Source organism: Schistocerca nitens, chromosome 1 (assembly GCF_023898315.1).
Source record: "Schistocerca nitens isolate TAMUIC-IGC-003100 chromosome 1, iqSchNite1.1, whole genome shotgun sequence".
Taxonomy (NCBI): domain Eukaryota; kingdom Metazoa; phylum Arthropoda; class Insecta; order Orthoptera; family Acrididae; genus Schistocerca; species Schistocerca nitens.
In genome coordinates this window covers 511,453,275-511,475,270 of record NC_064614.1, presented here as the reverse complement: position 1 = coordinate 511,475,270, position 21,996 = coordinate 511,453,275, and the positions used below count along the sequence as shown (strand labels likewise).

Genomic DNA, 21,996 nt, shown 5'->3' with positions numbered 1-21,996 from the left:
AAAATGATTAAGAAAGAGGGGGGAAAAGGCATTTACACATATAATGAAAACATAATATTTTTTATTTATTTATTCGAGTGAACTTATACATTGCAATAAATAAATTAAAAATTACAGTAAACTTTTAAAAACCTAAAAAAGGAACAGAATGTCTATTTTGTTCATTGCATTCATTTGCATGTCCATTAAGCAAAAAGAATGTGATTCCTAATTAATTCTAGTTTAATGAGACTGCTACTGAGAATTGCTTCATGTGGGCAATTTTACAGTAGGCACAGCTCAGATGGAGTTTTGTACCATGGCACATGGACTGCAAGTTTGATGACATCTCACCACTTTCCTGGTGTACATGTCACAATCTGTGCTTCTCTGCGTGACAGGTATTTTCTCTGTAAGATACTTCTACTACTGAATGGATTGAATCTTATTCAAATAATATACTCGAATGCAGATGGATGACGTCTTCAGCAATTGCTGATATTTCGACATGTGCACATCCAGTCATATTAAAGGCACAAATGCAGTCTCCTAAGTTATTTGAAAATTTTATACATCGGGAGATTCTCAAGTTTTTCACTGAGTGGTTCTTATCTGCAAGTCATGTGTCTTCGATGTTTTCGGGTCACATCAGTTGGCACCAGCAGAGTTTCAGACAGAATGTACCAGTGGGTCTCAAAAGGAATCACAGTGTTGTCAAAGAAGGTCTCAAAATGTCTCCTTGCTCTCTGCCCATCAGCTTATAAAAGCACGGTGCCTACCACTTTCTCCTGTCTCGGAGTGTCAAATCAGGATTGTTCATGCATTTTGGCAGAATTGTTTCATTATTACTGTTGTTCTTTCTTCTCCAGTCTTTTTGCCTGTTCATCTTTTTCCTCTCACTATCAACATATGCAGAAAGTATTCCCAACTTCACTAAACTGCTTCCACATTCTTTATGGGTTTTTTTTCTCCTGGTGAAGACTGGAAGTCAGATTCCTGTGGCAATTACTTGCTTGAAGCTAGTGATCCATCCCTTTGAAGTTTGAAAATCCTGCTGCCCAGCTTATTGCAAACGTCTACCACCACTGTTACACCTTGTGTCTATTTCTGAAGACTGTGTTGAATTAACATGAAAATCAGCTTATAGAATTTTAAGTTGTTATATGACATTGTGGGATATGGCTAATCATGGCCAGAGTGTGGCTGGCTGTTCCATTGCTTGAATCTCCTTGTTAACTGTTGGAGCGTTGTACTTGTGATTGCCAGTCATTGGTTGTGAGGAGAGGAATTTTAATTATGTACTGTGGCATTCACTGCACAGACCCATTCATTACAAGTATGATGCACCCCCACAGCCTGTGATCAAAAGAGCTCACCTTGCTGCTTTTAGCAGAAATTAGACTGATGCTACCCATTACTTTGACTCAAGGAAAGGAAGCCATTTTAATAATGTGCCTTGAAATACAGGGTGTTACAAAAAGGTACGGCCAAACTTGCAGGAAACATTCCTCACACACAAAGAAAGAAAATATGTTATGTGGACATGTGTCCGGAAACGCTTACTTTCCATGTTAGAGCTCATTTTATTACTTCTCTTCAAATCACTTTAATCATGGAATGGAAACACACAGCAGCAGAACGTACCAGTGTGACTTCAAACACTTTGTTACAGGAAATGTTCAAAATGTTCTCCGTTAGCGAGGATACATGCATCCACCCTCCATCGCATGGAATCCCTGATGCACTGATGCAGCCCTGGAGAATGGCATATTGTATCACAGCCGTCCACAATACGAGCACGAAGAGTCTCTACATTTGGTACCAGGGTTGCATAGACAAGAGCTTTCAAATGCCCCCATAAATGAAAGTCAAGAGGGTTGAGGTCAGTAGAGCGTGGAGGCCATGGAATTGGTCCGCCTCTACCAATCCATTGGTCACCGAATCTGTTGTTGAGAAGCGCACGAACACTTCGACTGAAATGTGCAGGAGCTCCATCGTGCATGAACCACATGTTGTGTCGTACTTGACAAAGCACATGTTCTAGCAGCACAGGTAGAGTATCCCGTATGAAATCATGATAACGTGCTCCATTGAGCGTAGGTGGAAGAACATACTGACGAAACTAAAATGAGCTCTAACATGGAAATTAAGTGTTTCTGGACACATGTCCACATAACATCTTTTCTTTATTTTGTATGTGAGGAATGTTTCCTGGAAGTTTGGCTGTACCTTTTTGTAACACCCTGTAGAGTATTTGTACTCGAAACACATTCTTCTCTACAGAATACCATCACCATTTTAAAGAATGTTCTATGGGAATATACAGTTGTTGTAGAAATGTACAGTATTCTAAATTTCAGCAAAGGTATTGCAGCGTGCAAAGAATTTACGCACACCCCAGTGGCAGAGGAGGAGGAGGAGGACTGGGTAGGAAGAGTGGGTAGGTAGTAGTAGTACCATATGCACACATGCATTTAATGTCTGAAGTAAACAAATAGTAGGAAAGACAGCAGCTTTTACTCTTAACTTTGATTGTTCAACATTGGCAGAATACCATAAAGGAGGGTGTACCTATCAAAGTTATAACCGTCTGTCTCAGATCCCACATATTGTTGCAATTATCAGAAGTCCAGACACACAGCAATTGAATATGGAGACAAAGGAATATGTGGAAAATGTGAATCAATTGCACATTAGCTGGGAACACCCCATGTGTTTTGTGTACTTTCTCTGATAGTTGCTCATTGTGGAGCAAGGACTGTCTTGCATTTGGTTAGAAGCAAAAAAATGAAGGATTGAAAATCATTGAACAAATACATCATGTTAAAGCATGGAAGGCATTTAAAGCAGTTAAGTCTGTAGTGTAACCTACGTCATTTACCTTGACACTCAAGTAAATCGTCGCAAAGGCATATAGTGCCACATAGACAGAAATTGATATTGCTGTAAATACTACCTGTATGACCTACAGCAGAAATTCCACACTTGCCAGCAAGGAATTTAGAAACCACCATAATTAAAACAAAAGTTAACATTAAGTATAAAAAGTGTCTGGTGTGGAATCACCACCTTATGCCAGCTCAAGTATCGCTATGTTAACTTGTACCTCCTCTCTCTAATATAAGAAAGTGTTGGCCAGGAAATGTAAACATAAAAAGGGTGAGAACAAGCTAGCAGGAATCTACAGTAGACAGGTGCAGCTACAAAATGGAACTTGATGTACATAACATGGAATCATTAAGTGTTGAAAGCACTTTCTTCCAACACTGTAGACTCACCATCTAGACAGCTTTCATTATGCAGTAGAATGTAAATGGATTCAGAATGTGGGTGGGAGCATTGAAGCTCTTTGCTCATGGAAGACCATTATACATGTGTCTCTGGGAGGAACAATTTAAAGATACTAATCTACCAATTATATGGGGATAAAATCTTCACAAAATGAATGAGCTGGGTATTGATATGCCAAAGATGGCATTGTTGTGTTTGCTAATGACACCTACCACATCTCACCAATCTTTCTCTCTTGCTTGCACAAACACATGTCCCTCCCGTGACCCCCCCCCCCCCCCCCCACACACACACACACAAAACTGCATTAATACACTAACAACTACCCTCTTATATTATTTAGTTACTACTTGCACTAGAGAACCAACTAGTCACTCACTACTGGAATGTGTACCAAAATAAAGGGATATTTTAGTGTGTCACAAATTGGCTGGTCAATCCAGTATTTGTCTGTGACTAATAGACCTTTGTTATCATTTTGTTTGTATTTGAAATATTTATTTATTTGAATCAAAAGCAAATTCAGTATATCATAATTATGATTAAAAACAAAAGAGAGAAATAATTACTAAGCTACACTATTGTTACCCAAAATCTCACAACATCAATTTTACAGAACCACACAATCACTTGAGAATGGTGTAGAAGACTGAAACTAGTTGTGACTAAATAAAATTAATACAGCAAAAGTACAAAATGTCACAGTCTTTTAATAAATTCATTGCCTTGGTACCCACTATGAAAAAAATAAATGGAAAAAAAGAACCACACATCAATTATACTTGGAGTCACGAGCAGGTCATCATCTTCTGTGCAAGACACAGGGAATAGCTGACAGACCAATATGTGTTCCGTGGTGTGTTTGTCTCCATAGTCACTTTTGGTGGTATCCACAGAGAAGTACCATTTCTGGAGGCTAGTCCTGGCTCTTCCAGTTCCAGACTGAAGCCAGTTGAGTGGCCTCCACATGATCCAGCTCTGTTCATATCCAGGTGGGATGGTCTCCTAAGGAGGTGGTCAGGTTCACTTATTCTGGAATCAAGAAATGCACATTTTTTTCCCCTTGTTGTAGCTGCCGCTTGCAATACTGAATTTGTCTTGATGTAACTTTTTATGGATCTCAGATTTCAGGCTACTGGAATGTGTCTGTATAATGGATGGTTTTGTTGATAAATCTGATTGTTCTTTCCACATTAGCAGCTACTTCATTACAAATATTTGGTGGTGCTATGCCTGTGAACTTGTAAAGTTTTACAAATGGCATAGGTTCCAAACATCCTATAGCAAGTGTACATATTTTGTTTGTTGCCCTGCTGATTTGGTCAAGAGACTTTTTTTTTTCTTTTCTTTCCAAGCACCAATGTTATCAGTGTGCTCAAATACTTGCTGATGTATGAACATTGTTTTATCTGAATTGTCCTTAATCACCAGTGTCATTCACCCCTTGCTGTGGGCTCCACATTGTGGAATGGAAAATATTGAAATTCCATCCAGACATTCCTTTGGAAAAAAAGTGCAGCTGGTTTATGTTCATGGATTGCAGGAATGCAGTCACATTAATATCATCAGAAATGAAAGTGGTTGACTGAAGAAAAGTTGTACCACAAAAGGCTCAGCTACAAAAAACAAACCCAAAATGTAGTTGTTTTATAATGTACCTGCTAATTTCCTTTTTTAATATTGTTCTATTGTAATAGCAGCTTTTGAAACAGAAGTAAATTAAATTTTCTTCTTTCATTTGTGAAGTGGCACATTTTTATTTTTTTTCTATCTACAGTGGTGGTGAAAATCCTTGATGGAACTGCAGTGTCAGAAAAATGAAACTGGCCTAGACTGTATAGCAATGCACATAAATGTATGTGTACTCTGTAACCAAACAATGGAAATTCCAAGATAGAATAACAAAAATATTATGAAAAGGGCAGATTGCTTCTCAGAACATAAATGAGGTGTTGGTCACAGGCAGGCACTATGAAAAGATTGCTAAACATTTAAGCTTTTGGACAAAATGTCCTTCTTCAGAAATAGAACACACAAGCACAGTTCATACATATGGCTGTTGTCTGTGGCCGCTGTGGCCCAACTTCGACTGCATCTGACCATCTGACAAGAGCAGCAGTCAGGGGTATGTGGGGGGTGGGATATCAGGGGAGGGGTGGGAGAAGATGTGCTGCCTGTGACGGTGTGCAGGGACATGGTGGGGACAGGACAAGACTGGAAAGTGCAGCCAAGTGGCTGTGCTGGGAAGGGAAGGGAAGGGAAGGGGGCAGGGGAGGGGAGTGGAAAAGGAAGAGGAGAGAAGTAAAGAACGGCAAAAGACTGTAGGTGCATTGGCAGAATAGAAGGCATACAATAATGGAGCAGGAACAAAGAAGGGGATAGGTAATTGGAGGATGGGGGCTAGTGAATGCTGAATCCTGGGATTATGGGAACGACGGGTAACGTGTACGGAGGGTTCCCATATGCACCATTCAGAAATGGTGGCATTGGTAGGAGGATCCAGATGGCACAGGCTATGAAACAGTCATGGAAGGAAGTGCATCTGTTGGGCAGCATGTTCAGCAACTGGGTGGTCCAGCTGTCTTCTGGTCAATGTTTGGCAGTGGTCTTAAAATGCAGACAGACAGCTTGTTGATAAGCATGACTACATAGAATACAGTACAGTGGTTGCAGCGTAGTGTGTTGATCACATGGCAGCTTTCACAGGAAGCCCTGCCTTGAATGGGATAGGAGATACCTGTGACTGAACTGGAGTAGATGATAGTGGGAGTGTGTTTGGAACAGGTCTTGCATTTAGGTATATTGCAAGGATATGAGTCATGAGTCAAGGGGTTGGGAACAGGCATGGTTTAGGGGTGGATAAGTATATTGCCTAGGTTTGGTGGGTGGTGGAATACTATTGTGGGAGGGATTGTGACAATAGTGGATAGGATATTCCTCATTTCAAGGAAAGACAAGATATAGTTGAAATCATGGCAGAGACTGTAATTCAGGCTCTAGTTGTATGTGGTACTGAGATATGAAGTAAATGCTCCCCTGTGACCAGGCAGTGAGTATTTGGAAAGTGGTAAGGTTACTGGAGAGACAAGTCATGGGAGATCTGTTTCTAAACAAGGTTGGGAGGGTAATTTTGGTCTGTAGAGGCCTCAGTGAGACCATTGGCATATTTGAAGACAAACTGTTGGTCACTACAGATGCGATGATCACAAATGGCTAGGCTGTATGGAAGGGACTTGTTGGTATGGAATGGGTGCCAGTTGTCAAAGTGGAGGTATAGGTTGTGGTTCATATGTTTGGTGTGGACGGAAGCACTGATGTAGCCATCCTTGAGGTTTGGGTCAACATTGAGGAAGAGAGGATGTTTGGTTGAAGAGCATCAGGTTAAGCGAACTGGGGAGAAGGTGTTCAGGTTCTGCAGGAAGTGGATAGGGTGTCCTCACTGTTCCTGTCAGTCCAGATCACAAAAATATCATCAGTGGATCTGAACCATGTGAGCCATTTGGGATTTTGGGTGATTAGGGAGTATTTCTCTGTTAGCCCATGAATAGGTTGGTATAGGATGTTGCCATACAGGTGCTCATTGCTGTATCATGGATTTGTTTGTAGGTCACCAAAAAAGAGGTTCCATGTTTTTAGTTAGTTGGTCTTTAGGAAAGGTTGTGTAAAATAGCAGCAATGCCACTGCCGTTGGGGGATGTTAGTGCAGAGGAAGGTAGCATTGACAGTGACGGGCAGAGTGGCATGTGGTAAAGGAACAGGAGTTGTAGAGAGTCGGTGAATGAAATGATTGGTATCTTGTATAAAGGAGGGTAGGTTACGATTCATAGGCTGAGGATGTTGGTCCACAAGAGCAGAGATTCTCTTTGTGGGGACACAGCAACTGGCCACAATGGGGTCTCTTGGGTTGTTGGCTGTATGGACATTGCGAAGCACGTAGAAGGTAGGAGTATGGAGGGGGGGGGGGAGGGAGAGAGAGAGAGAGAGAGAGAGAGAGAGAGAGGGGGGGGGGGGGGGTTCTGGGATGACCTAAGGATTTCAAGAGGGTCTGGAGAGTCTGCTGGATTTCTGGAATGGGGTAGTGTGGTAGGGTTTGTAGTTGGACATATCTCTGCCAGGTAATCCCTGCAGTTCATAACCACAGTTGCAGAATCTTTGTTGGGAGGAAGGATTATAATGTCGGGATCAGTTTTTAGGTTGTGAATTGTGGTTTTTTTTCTGCAGGTGTAAAGTTTGTTTCCACATAGAAGGATTTGGGGAATGATTATGAGGCAAGCTTTGAGGTTAGGAAATTCTGGAATGTTAAAGGGGGTAATTTGGGGGCAGTGTGAATGGATCATGGTTGGTTGGAGGAGTGAACAGTCAGTCAGGGTTCAGTATTGGTTTTATTATGCTGCTTGGTCAGGTCTGTGGTGAAAAAGTGTTTTCACTGTAGAGACCTGGAGAAGGAGAGAAGGTCTTTAATAAGTCTAGCATGATTGGATTTGGGAGTGGGGTGAAAGATAAGTCCTGTGATACTTCTGTGGGACTGAGACTTTTTGAGGACAGGTTTATGACTGTATTTTGGGTCTATTTAGGTTCTGGGTTTTGTATAGCAGTGGGAGTGAGTTTTGATGGTAAATTTAGTTGGTCTGTGTAGCAGGACTTGTTGGCTATGAGCATATGTGGGAGAGGTTTGGTGGAGGAACCCGTAATACAGCAATGGGCACCCACATGGCGCCATCCTGTGCCAACCCTTTCATGGGTCATGTAGAGCACCCAGAGTCCCAAACCCCTCACGTGGTTTGATTTATTGATGACATATTTGTGGTTTGGACTGAGGGTGATGACACCATATTCATTTTCCTCCAGAACTTCAACACCTGCCGAGTTCGGTTAACCTGGTCCTCATCAAACCAGCTAGACATCTTCCTTGATGTTGACCTAAACCTCAAGGGTGGCAGCATCAGTTCCTCTGTCAAAATCAAAACCATACAACAACCAGCAGTATTCTCACTTTGGTAGCTGCCACCCATTCCATACCAAGAAGTCTCTTCCACACAGCCTAGCCACCTCTGGTTGTCATGTCTGTACTGATAAGTAGTTTGTCTCCAAATAAGCCAAGGGTTGCACTGAGGTCTTCACAGACCAAAATTACCCTCCCAACATTGTTCAGAAACAGATCTGTTGTGCCTTGTCTCACCAATCACCTACCACCTCCCACATATCCACTTTCCAGCCACAAAGGAGCACTCCTCTTGTGACTCAGTATGACCCAGGACGGGAGCAATTGAATCGGATATTCTGTCTGGGTTTCAACTATCTCTTGTTGTATGAGGAGCATCCTACCCACTATTATACCTGCCCCTCCTGCAGTGTTATTCCACTGCTCACCAAACCTATGCAGTATCTTTGTCCATATATACTATAGCCCTGCTCCTAACCCCCTTGCCTCATGGCTTACATATCCACAACAGATGTAGATGCAAGACCTGTTCCTTACATCCTCACCGTAACACTTACACCAATACAGTCACAGGCACACCTATCCCATCAGAGGCAGGGCTACCTGTGCAAGCAACCATGTGATCTACGGGCTAAGCTGCAACCACTGTCCTGCTTTCTAAGTGGGCTTGACAACTAACAAGTTTTCTGTCCACATGAATGACCACTATGGTAACCAAGAGACACCTGAACCACCCTGTTACTGAATGTACGGCCCAAAATGATGATGCTTCAGAGCCTGCACCATGTGAAACCTTCCTACCAATACCAACTTTTCTGAATTGCACAGGTGGGAACTCTCCGAACAATGTAGCCTTCATTCCCGTAACCCCCATGGCTTCAACCTCCGCCAGTCCCTGTCCTCCCCTTGCTTGCTCCCACTCCAGCACTACATGTCTTCCACTCCGCCACACCTACAGTCTTTTGCCCTTTTCTGCTTCTCTCTGCTCCTTACAGCCTCCTGACTGCATCTTGCAGCCCTATCCTTTCCCTGTGTCATTGCATGCCCTCACAGGTAGCACAACTACTTCTCCCACTCCTACCCTGCTACCCCTCCCCCTCCCTGTCCCCTTACTCATCCCTTGCCATTTCCTTACCCCTACCACCCTCTCCTGATTGGTGCTCATGTCAGCTGCAGTCACAGTCAGCAGTCGGACCACGGTGGCTGGAGACAGTGGCCATGTATGGGTGAGTTGTACTTTTGTGTTGTATTTTTGACGAAGGACATTCTGTCTAAAAGCTTAAATGTTCAGCAGTCTTTAGAGTGTGCCTGTCTGCAACTCAGTGCCTCGTTTGTGGTGAGTAGCGATTGATCTTCTTCATTATATTGTTGTATTCTGTAACTTGTTAGTTCTAAGAAGGCCATCATCCAAAATCTTCAGCAAATTTTCAGTTTTGTTTATGTGCCCATTGGCCACCCAGTGCGTCAACTACACAATGAGTTGTGACTTTTACCTTTCTTTATTTTCTTGTGATATCCTAAACCTAAATTAATCTAACAAGCAACCAAGCAATATGGAAACAAAAGTCAATTGACTTCATATTTTCATTTGTACATGGGTATCTACATGTACACCTGTTTTCAATAAACCACATCTGAACAGTCTTGGAAGGCCCACCTACTGACCGACCACTGTGACGAATGTTTGTTTGAATGCCTCTGTGCATGCAGTAATTATGCTAATCTTATCTTCACGATTCCTAGGTAAGCGATATGTAGGGGGTTGTAGTATATTCCGTAGAGTAGTCATTTAAAGCCAATTCTTGAAACTTTGTTGATGGACTTTCTTGGGACAGTTTACATCTGTCTTCAAGAGTCGTTCAGTTCAGTTCCTTCAGTATTTCTGTGACACTCTCCCACAGAGTAAACAAACCTGTGACCATTCTTGCTGCCCTTCTCTGTGTATATTAAATATCCCCTGCTAGTCCTGTTTGGTACAGGTCCCACACACTTGAACAGCATTCCAAAACCAGTTGCATGAGTGATTTGTAAGCAATTTCCTTTGTAGATTGATTCCAGTTCCCCAGTATTCTACCAAAAATCGGAGTCCGCCACCTGCTTTACCCATGACTGAATCTATGTGATCATTCCATTTCATATCCATGCAAAGTGTTACACCCAGGAATTTGTATGAGTTGGTCGATTCCAGCAGTGACTCACTGATATTACAGTCATAGGGGGCCACATTTTTTTTATTTTGTGAAGTGCAAAATTTGACATATCTGAACATTTAAAGCAAGTTGCCAATCTCTGCACCACTTTGGAATCTTAGCAAGATCTGACTGAATATTTATGCAGCTTCTTTCAGATACTACTTCATAATAGATAACTGCGTCATCTGCAAAAAGTCTGATTTTACTGTTAATATTGTTTTCAAGGTCATTAGTATACACTATGAAGAGCAAAGGTCCCAGCACACTTCCGTGGGGCACACCCAAAGTTACTTCTACATATGACAATTAGGCTCCATCCAAGGTAAGATGTTGCATCCTCCCTAACAAAAAGTCCTAAATCCAATCACAAATTTCACTTGACACCCCATGAAAACTAACAACCTGTTTCCAGTACAGAATCTAAATGATGCAGGATGAAGAATTATTTTCATTTATCGAAATATAATAAAATGACCAGCAGTGATGTAAGAAAATACTGATAAGCTCATAGAGCATAATTGGTCCAGATAGTGTTAAACTAGAAATCTTGTAGTGATGAATCCATAATTTTAAACTCACTCACATTTGATGGCCTTGTATGTAGTTGTTCTCCAATTATCCATATTATAATCCAAAGGTCACGTACCTTCCAAGTGTTCCATTCATTATATACTGTTTCTTTGTCATATGTTGTCCATCATATCTTCTGATGTATTTCAAGTTTGAAAACAATTTAAGATGTTTTGGTTGCACCACGAAATTTTCCCCACCTTTCAAGTACTGTTTCTGCTCTTCTTCTTAATAAGCCACAATAATACTTACCTCTGAGAATAATGTAACCACCCAGCACAAGCACATTTATTTCTAATGAAATAATATTTGAATTATAACACAAAATCATATAAATTGTGTTCAAATTTTAACATAAAATGGCATAACATAGAGTAGGCCATATTCTGTTGACAGTAAACATTGTCTAATATTAAATAATACTTGAGATACATAGTGATTAAGAGTTACATTTTATTGTGAATAAGTTAACAGATATTGCAGTTAAGTGAGTTTTGAGTTCTTATTTTAAGCAGAAATAATTAAGTTTTACATTGTGTCATACACACATCAAAAGAAGTTTTGCATCACCCTGGTTCCCAGAACTCCTGAAGATAAACGTTGACTGTGAATACTGTATCACAGACACAGTCCCTTTGACTGTTCAGAGATGTCACTAAACCCACCCAAAGATTTAAACAACCAAGCATGGGCAGCATTTTATTAGATGGAGGTGGTCCGACAGCTGATCAGTTCCAATCATTCCACCAGGAAGGAGGTACACAGCTTGTGTTGTCTGTAGTTCAACCATGCCTAGATGGTCAATATCTGGGTACAATTGCGTCCGCACTGTTACTTTGTGGCAGGAGGGGCTCTCAACAAGGAAACTGTCCATGTGTCTCGGAGTGAACCAAAGCGATGTTGTTCGGACATGGGAGGTACGGAGAGACAGGAACTGTCTGACATGCCTTGCTCAGGCTGTCCAAGGGCTACTACTCCTTAAACAGTTGAGCAGGCTCTTGTGATGTATGCAATCATAGGCCTTCTTAAAATCAACGAATAAAATATGCAAATCTTTACCATATTCACCCAGTTTCTCAGTGAGCTGCCGGAGACTGAAGATGTGATCTACTGTTGACCATCCTGGCCAGAAACCTCCCTGGTACTCCCCAATCACTGATTCTGCCACTGGCTGAATTCTATGTGTGAGGCAATTAGACAGGATCTTATAGGAGACGTTAATCGGGGCGATTCCTTGATAGTTGTCACATTTCAGTTTGTCGCCCTTCTTATGTATTGGACAAATCAGAGCTGTTTTCCATTCTCCTGGTAGTTCTTCTTTGGTCCATATTGCCTGTATCAGCTGGTGTATTTTTTCTGCAAGTTTCTCTCCTCGTGCCAGGATCATTTCAGCCTGTATTCCATTTTCACCTGGACTCTTATTCTGCTTAAGGTGTTTGATTCTGGTTTTTATCTCATCCAGGGTAGGTGGTGGATAGTCTGCATCAGCTGTAATTGGGTACTGGAAATAAAACTGCAGTTTGGGTTCATCATAATTTAGCAGCTGTCAAAAGTACTCTTTCCATCTCTCAGCTACGTCCCTATCGTTCGTCAGGATCTTATCATGGGAATCTTTGACAAATTTCTGCTTGGCCTGATGACCTTTGCAGAGGTACTGGACCTTCAGAAACATTTACCTAGTCTTTTGTCCTCTGAAGTCTGTTTATGCTTCAGTTATGATAACCCTTATGTATTTCCTCTTTGCTCTTCTGAGAGTTGCTTGTGTAGTCTTTCGGAGCTCCTCAAATTGTGCTTTGCCCTGTGCCAGATTTGTCCCCTTCAGCCACTTGCTCCTGGCTTCTGTCCTCCTTTCCATGGCATCTGCACATTCCTTTCCAAACCTGATCTTCTTGCCCACTGTGTTTCCCATGAGTGTTTCCTTTACTGTATCCCTAACTGAGCTCTGGATGTTTCTCCACATTAGTTCAAGGTCCTGATTCGCGTCCATTTCACTGAGTGCTTCAAAGCGGTTACTAAGTTGCGACTGGTATCCGGTCTTCGTTGCTTCATCTTTAAGTTTCTCTACATGGTACCTTTCCACTCTTTTTAACTTAAGTCCCGTTCTTCCTTTACACTGTATGTTTAACAGGCCTCTGACCAGGAAATGATCACTCCCACCTTCGGCACCACGCGCTGTCTTAACATCTAACACCCATCTCTTGGCTCTGAGATGAATGGCAACATGGTCTATTTGATTTATAGTTCTCCATCTGGTGACACACAGGTTCCTTTATGTATGTTTTTCCGCTGGAAGTTTGTGCTGGAGATGAACAACCCTAATGATGTAGTGAAGCTGATAAACCTAACCCCATTGTCATTGCTTAGGTTGTGTAGACTGAGCCTTCCTGTTGTGTCTTGGAATATTTGTTCTTTCCCAACCTTGGCATTCGTATCACCAAGGAGTATCCTCAGGTGTCCATTTGGTATAGCGTCCATCACTGCCTCTAGCTGTGCATAGAACTCATTGTTCACTTCACTTTCGCTCTCCTCCGCGGGAGCATGACAGTTCACAAAAGTCACCTTAATATGCTTTACGTCCAGTGTTAGAACAGATATTCTTGGGTTGACTGAAATGAACTCTGAAGCATTAGTGGCCAAAGTCTTACTGAGGCAGAAACTAGTGCCTAACAGATGACCTTGTTCACAGACTCCATACAGAATAGTACAGTTTTCAACATCAATGCTGCCAGCATCCTCCCACCGGATTTCTTGCAGTGCAACTAGGTCTAGTTCATATTTCTGAATTTCCTTGACGACACTGATTGCAGCTCCTGTCTTGTACAGACTCCTTACATTCCACATTCCAGATCGTATACCGTTTCTTTGCCATTGACACCGTCTATTTTTGTCAGTAATGTTCCGAGGCTTACTTGTAATCTTGAAAGCATGTTTAATTTTTTACAAAGAGAGGGCGCTGGCCTCCCATCCAACCTGTGGTGTTAAACTCACAGCTTACAGGATTGCTGGCTTTTCTTAAGGGGCGGGCTCCCCTCAGGAGTTGGGTTAGAAGTAGGAATAAGAAAATTGGAAAGACACCCTCAGGCCTCGAAACCTAATACCGTTGGCGTCGAAAAAGCAAGAGTTGGCCAAGGAGGGCCGACAGGGAAGGAGAAAGAAGGAGCCTGACACAAGTAAGTGGAAGCAATGTCAGACTCAGCTCGGGTCCCCGCGGACGCCACCCGCGTACTTCTAGCTGAAGTCCCCTGGGGGATGAGCAACAATAATATCATCAGTAAATCACAGTTTGAATTTCAGAAGAGTTGCTCAACTGAGAATGTGATTTACACACTCACTCAACAAATTTTACTATCATTAAATAACAAAATAACATCAGTCGGTATCTTCTGCAACCTATCTAAGGCTTATGACTATGTGAATCAAAATATTCTCTGAGATAAATTGAGGTTTTATGCAAATGATGCTTTCGTCAACCAGTGGACTGTGTAGTACCTAACATAAAGAATGCAGAATGTTGTACTTAATAATCCACCCAGTGCAGTCTTTTGTATAGGAGGAAATCATGTAAAGAGTTCCCAAACATTCAATCTTAGGCCCCATGTTGTTCCTCATGTACAGAAATGATGTTTCATATAATGTACAACAAACAGAATTATTTCTTTTTGCTGGTGACAGTAGCATTGTAATCAGTCCCAGCATACATACAGCACCAGAATAAATTGTAAACAGTCATTGACTCTCTTTCTGCAAATCGTCATACTCTAAATTTAAAAAACGCACAATATATTCAGTTCTGTACATCTAGAGATTCTACACCAGTGATACGTGCAACACAGAATGAGGAAATAATGAATAGGTTGGAAGCTTCTTAGTTTTTAGGTGTGCATATTGATGAGAATTTATACGGGAAAAAGTACATTTTGGAACTCCTAAAACAACTCAGTTCAGCCACATTTGCACGTAAAATCAATACCAGAAGAAAAAATGACATTCATTACTCCACATGAAGATTGTTTTTAGTACGGGAAGGGGTGTAAAGTGTTGCATCCAAAGCTTTTGATCACTTATCCAGTGGTATAAAATGTCTGACAGACAGCAGAGTAAAATTTGAAAACAAACTGAAGAAGTTCCTCCCTTATAACTCCTCCTGTTCTGCAGAAGTAATTCTGTTATTGTATATAGTAAAAAATTATCACACAAATGATCCATAGAACATGAAATTAACTATCTAACCAATTTTGGCCAACATTGGCCATCCTCAGTTAATAAAATACAGGCAGTGCTTCATTCCCAACTCAGCAGAAATTGAGAGGCAGTCTGATTCTTTCCAAAACACTTACCTCTGTTTCATCAAGCTGATTATGAATTCCTGGATAATATTAGTTCTCCAGCATAAATTTTTATCCTGTGGTATGATGCGCACGGTTTTGAAACTTCCTGGCAGCTTAAAGCTGTGTGCCAGACTGAGACTCAAATATAGGATCTTCATCTTTTGCAGGCAAGTGCCCTACTGACTGAGCTATCCAAGAAAGACTTACGGTCTGTCCTAACAACTTTACTTCTGCCAGTACCTCATTCCTACCTTCCAAACTTCACAGAAGTTCTCTTTCATAACTTGTGGGACTAGCACATCTAGAAGAAAGTATGTTGTGAAGACATGGCTTAGCCACAGCCTAGGGGATTGTTTCCAGAACGAATTTTCACTGTACAGAGGAGTGTGCACTGATTTTTGCAGAATTGCTAGTCCTGCAAGGTATGCAGGAGAATTCTCTGAATTTTGGAAGGTAGGAGATGAGGAGTGAGGGCAGTTTGAGTTGTGTTTGGATACCTCAGTCATTAGAGCAGTTTTCTGTGAGAGGCAAACTTCCCACATTCGAGTCCTGGTCTAGCGCACAGTTTTAATCTGTCAGGAAGTTTCAGTATTAGTTCGGGTTGATATGTACTTGTGTAATTGTGCAATTGTGTCCTGTTCATTTCTCCCTTCTTGACCTTGGAACTGAGAGATAACCGATTACATAATTTTTTCTGTTGTGTTTCAAAGTCATTGTTGGTTAATCATTAACCAAGAGCACACAAATATTCATTGTTTAATAGCAATTAATTACTAAAAATAATATCTTATCTTTCTCAGAAACCTTGATATCTGCAAGATAAGTTTGTGAAAAGTTCTTTCGTTAAGGTAGTACAAAAGTCCAGTTTTAAAGATATTTGTTGAGTTTCTTTTTCTGCCAAAGTGATGGTTCTCCCAGCTTCCTATTATTGCAGTTGGACTTCATTATGCTGTTAGTTAAGCTAGGATTCTATCGTTCTATCCACTAAGATTTTGTATGTTTTCTTTTGACTCGTGTGGAAGCCTTGGTATTGTGCCAACAAGAATCCTATCACCTTTTGAGATTGATTTGATTCTTTTCTCATAATTTTTTGGTACATATAAACCTCTGTTCATTTCCCTGTTCTGGCACATTACATCACTTATTTCACAACCCTTGGCAGCCGTATCTGAAAACAAAAACATTGGCTGGGAGTATTGTGGTTAACCTTTGACATGTAATTTCTTATGAACAAAGCAGCAATTTTCACTCTAGATTCTACCACTGTGCAGCATTTGCAGAATAGCAATGCTAGAGCAACAATCCTGACTCCACAGAAGTGGTGAAGCTGCACTTACACAGTAAGAATCAAAACTACTCAGGAATGTACTGTTTTTACAATACTAAGAATCAAAAGTACTTATAGCATTTACAGGATTTTACATACTTTTAAGCCAAGAAAAAGACGCAGCATAAGGATGGCTCCAGGAACAAGATGCAACAGAAAGGAATCACTAAAGTGATGGAACAATATTGCAGTTATAGGTAAAGTTACCTCCCATGAACCATGGACCTTGCTGTTGGTGGGGAGGCTTGCGTGCCTCAACGATACAGATAGCCGTACCGTATGTGCAACCACAACGGAGGGGTATCTGTTGAGAGGCCAGACAAATGTGTGGTTCCTAAAGAGGGGCAGCAGCCTTTTCAGTAGTTGCAGGGGCAACAGTCTGGATGATTGACCGATTTGGCCCTGTAACACTAACCAAAATGGCCTTGCTGTTTTGGTACTGCGAACAGCTGAAAGCAAGGGGAAACTACAGCCGTAATTTTTCCCGAGGGCATGCAGCTTTACTGTATGATTAAATGATGGTGGCGTCCTCTTGGGTAAAATATTCCGGAGGTAAAATAGTTCCCCATTCGGATCTCCGGGCGGGGGACTACTCAAGAGGACATCGTTATCAGGAGAAAGAAAACTGGCGTTCTACGGATCGGAGTGTGGAATATCAGATCCCTTCATCGGGCAGGTAGGTTAGAAAATTTAAAAAGGGAAATGGATAGGTTAAAGTTAGATACAGTGGGAATTAGTGAAGTTCGGTGGCAGGAGGAACAAGACTTTTGGTCAGGTGAATACAGGGTTATAAATACAAAATCAAATAGGGGTAATGCAGGAGTACGTTTAATAATGAATAAAAAAATAGGAATGTGGGTAAGCTACTACAAACAGCATAGTGAACCCATTATTGTGGCCAAGATAGACACGACCCACGCCCACCACAGTAGTACAAGTTTATATGCCAACTAGCTCTGCAGATGATGAAGAAATTGATGAAATGTATGATGAGATAAAAGAAATTATTCGGGTAGTGAAGGGAGATGGAAAATTTAATAGTCATGGGTGACTGGAATTCGACAGTAGGAAAAGGAAGAGAAGGAAACGTAGTAGGTGAATATGGATTAGGGCTAAGAATTGAAAGAGGAAGCTGCCTGGTAGAATTTTGCACAGAGCATAACTTAATCATAGCTAACACTTGGTTCAAGAATCATGAAAGAAGGTTGTATACATGGAAGAACCCTGGAGATACTAGAAGGTTTCAGATAGATTATATAATGGTAAGACATAGATTCAGGAACCAGGTTTTAAATTGTAAGACATTTCCAGGGGCAGATGTGGATTCTGACCACAATCTATTGGTTATGAACCGCAGATTAAAACTGAAGAAACTGCAAAAAGGTGGGAATTTAAGGAGATGGGACCTGGATAAACTAAAAGAACCAGAGGCTGTACAGAGTTTCAGGGAGAGCATAAGGAAACAATTGACAGGAATGGGGGAAAGAAATACAGTAGAAGAAGACTGGGTAGCTTTAAGGAATGAAATAGTGAAGGCAGCAGAGGATCAAGTAGGTAAAAAGACGAGGGCTAGTAGAAATCCTTGGATAACAGAAGAAATATTGAATTTAATTGATGAAAGGAGAAAATACAAAAATGCAGTAAATGAAGCAGGCAAAAAGGAATACAAACGTCTCAAAAATGAGATCGACAGGAAGTGCAAAATGGCTAAGCAGGGATGGCTAGAGGACAAATGTAAGGATGTTGATGCTTATCTCATGAGGGGTAAGATAGATACTGCCTACAGGAAAATTAAAGAGACCTTTGGAGGAAAGAGAACCACTTGCATGAATATCAAGAGCTCAGATGGATACCCAGTTCTAAGCAAAGAAGGGAAAGCAGAAAGGTGGAAGGAGTATATAGAGGATCTATACAGGGGCGATGTTCTTGAGGACAATATTATGGAAATGGAAGAGGAGGTAGATGAAGATGAAATGGGAGATATGATACTGCGTGAAGAGTTTGACAGAGCACTGAAAGACCTAAGTCGAAACAAGGCCCTGGGAGTAGACAACATTCCATTAGAACTACTGACAGCCTTGAGAGAGCCAGTCCTGACAAAACTCTACCACCTGGTGAGCAAGATGTATGAGACAGGCGAAATACCCACAGACTTCAAGAAGAATATAATAATTCCAATCCCAAAGAAAGCAGGTGTTGACAGATGTGAAAATTACCAAACTATCAGTTTAATAAGTCACAGCTGCAAAATACTAATGCGAATTCTTTACAAATGAATGGAAAAACTGGTAGAAGCCTACATCGGGGAAGATTAGTTTGGATTCCGTAGAAATGTTGGAACACGTGAGGCAATACTGACCCTACGACTTATCTTACAAAATAGATTAAGGAAAGGCAAACCTACGTTTCTAGCATTTGTAGACTTGGAGAAAGCTTTTTACAATGTTGAGTGGAATACTCTCTTTCAAATTCTAAAGGTGGTAGGGGTAAAATACAGGGAGCGAAAGGCTATTTACAATTTGTACAGAAACTAGATGGCAGTTATAATAGTCGAGGGACATGCAAGGGAAGCAGTGGTGGGGAAGGGAGTGAGACAGGGTTGTAGCCTCTCCCCGATGCTATTCAATCTGAATATTGAGCAAGCAGTAAAGGAAACGAAAGAAAAGTTCGGAGTAGGTATTAAAATCCATGGAGAAGAAATAAAAACTGTGAGGTTTGCCGATGACATTGTAATTCTGTCAGAGACAGCAAAGGACTTGGAAGAGCAGTTGAACGGAATGGACAGTGTCTTGAAAGGAGGGTATAAGATGAACATCAACAAAAGCAAAACGAGGATAATGTAATGGAGTCGAATTAAGTCGGGTGATGCTGAGGGAATTAGATTAGGAAATGAGACACTTAAAGTAGTAAAGGAGTTTTCCTATTTCGGGAGCAAAATAACTGATGATGGTCGAAGTAGAGAGGATATAAAATGTAGACTGGCAATGGCAAGGAAAGCGTTTCTGAAGAAGAGAAATTTGTTAACATCGAGTATTGATTTTAAGTGTCAGGAAGTCGTTTCTGAAAGTATTTGTATGGAGTGTAGCCATGTATGGAAGTGAAACATGGACGATAAATAGTTTAGACAAGAAGAGAATAGAAGCTTTTGAAATGTGCTGCTACAGAAGAATGCTGAAGATTAGATGGGTAGATCACATAACTAATGAGAAGGTATTGAATAGAATTGGGGAGAAGGGAAGTTTGTGGCACAACTTGACTAGAAGAAGGGATCGGTTGATAGGACATGTTCTGAGGCATCAAAGGATCACCAATTTAGTACTGGAGGGCAGCATGGAGGGTAAAAATCATAGAGGGAGATCAAGAGATGAATACACTAAGCAGATTCAGAAGGATGTAGGCTGCAGCAGGTACTGGGAGATGAGGAGGCTTGCACAGGATAGAGTAGCATGGAGAGCTGCATCAAACCAATATCAGGACTGAAGACCACAACAACAGGTAAAGTTAATGTCCCCTCACTTTTCATCGACTTGAGGATTTAGCTTTTTTTTTATGTAGCGATGTCAGGTTGTGTTTGGCCTGCTTGTATCTTGTGCCCCCAAGCAATGTATTCAAATTCAGATCAGCAACATTGAAGGTTTCAATGGAATAAAAGTCAGCAGTTTGAGAAACCAATTCTGATGTCTATATCCCCCTAAAATGACAAAGCAGTTCTGAACCAATGTGTTACTAGCTGCTATTAAACCTTGTCCCAGTAATTCTGTGAAATTGCTGTCCTATCCCCCATGACAAGAAGTTATGTTTCAATAAATTGCTAACAGCTTTATGGATGGGACTCTTCCCTGTACAGCCTATATGCCATGGGCTGGTATCTCTTATGTTTCGATAGGCTCTCCCAACCTAACAGCTGCCACTCTGCTAATGGTGTTGTCAGATGATGGCACGCTGGAGCTCATTGCCAGATGCTGAGAGGAAGGGTGGCATCCCTCTGAAGTCTCTGCTGCTGTCCCAGGCCACTCACCTTTTAACAAGCAGTTATCACTGTCAACAGTAAGCCAGCGCCTCCACAGCAGTTCTGTTGTCATTAGTAGTGAGCGATGTGTTGTACCCTCCAATCCTTCCCCCTCCAAGGGATGTGCTCACTTTGATTAGTTTTATGGCGTATTGTTTCTGTAATATGCTTAACTGTTGCTTGGTTGAGAAAATCATTTTTATTTTGTATGTACAATTTTAGATTAGTATCTACCTTTTCCCTCTTTGTCAGCATCAAATATGACATTATGAGCGTTTCTTAGTTTCTTTCAGCAATGACAGGCTTTCTGCTCATTGCTGGGGCTGCGTGCCCCTTTTGTGCCTTTGCTCATGATGCCACAACAACTAAGGCAACCATATTTGGCCCCTTGATGCATTATTGTACATATTTAATTAAAAAAAAAAAAAGATTCCGCACATTTGATCATGAAACATAACTGTAACATTGTTACAATGTCATTGCTGAAGGGATATATGTTCTAAAACTTGTGTAATATGTTGCGTGGCAGAGACAGCGTATTGGTGTATTATTTATTTATTTTCTTTTTTTTTTTTCAGCTGATGAACAGTTTAGTGATTTGTGTTTTAAATTTGGCTTGGAACTTGATGAAGTGGTGAGTGTTATAAACTACTTATTACTTCCAAAGTAGTTTTTATTGGAAGTCTTTTTTTGTGATTTTAGACCAGTTGTTCTGTTTAAGTTTTGTGTTGAAAAGCTTATCTCACTTCTCTTTATTTATTAGTTTGATATAATTCAAAATATTGTATGAAGTTGGTATGGTGATAAAGCATGTGGAACATGCTACAAAGAGGCAGAATAAACTGGAAGACTTTCTTGTAATACAATAATTTAGACATACAAATAATGTCAAACAGTAATGTATAAAGAAAATATGTGTGAAAAATTGAAAAATATGAGAACCGATAGCACTTATGTCAAAGCAACATTAAAAATCTGTCAAGTGCACATACATTCTTTACTTCGAGCAGGCATGCTCATAATGTTACTTTCAAACTTTACTGCAACTTAATATAAATATTAGAACATGCATAATTTTTAAAGGTGCGTCATAAGGAGGCAAAATAAAAATTAACAGTTGCTGCATAGTTTCCTATGGAGTCTTTAATGGAACAGATTGGCAGAGCGGTTAAACACTATAACTTAAAACCAACGTTAGTTGTTCACAAATTTGATTTACTTTTGTGTCAGAGAAAAGTGTTAATCAAATGACACATTCCTCACCCCTTGCATGTAATCACTCATAGGAAATTTAATTTTTGTATCACCAGCCATTTGTGGTGCATCAAGAGTCCAGCTCAGCTGGCCACCCTGTACAG

General features: G+C 40.9%; 1 protein-coding gene across 1 annotated transcript in view; it reads left to right on the top strand.

The window, feature by feature from the left end:
- Window positions 1-21,996, top strand: part of LOC126253170 (phenylalanine--tRNA ligase beta subunit) — a 117,626-nt gene that overhangs the window by 15,919 nt on the left and 79,711 nt on the right. Inside the window, exon 2 of the mRNA XM_049954329.1 lies at window positions 21,217-21,272. Coding sequence (XP_049810286.1) covers window positions 21,217-21,272 — 56 coding nt within the window. The remainder of the gene's footprint in view (window positions 1-21,216; window positions 21,273-21,996) is intronic.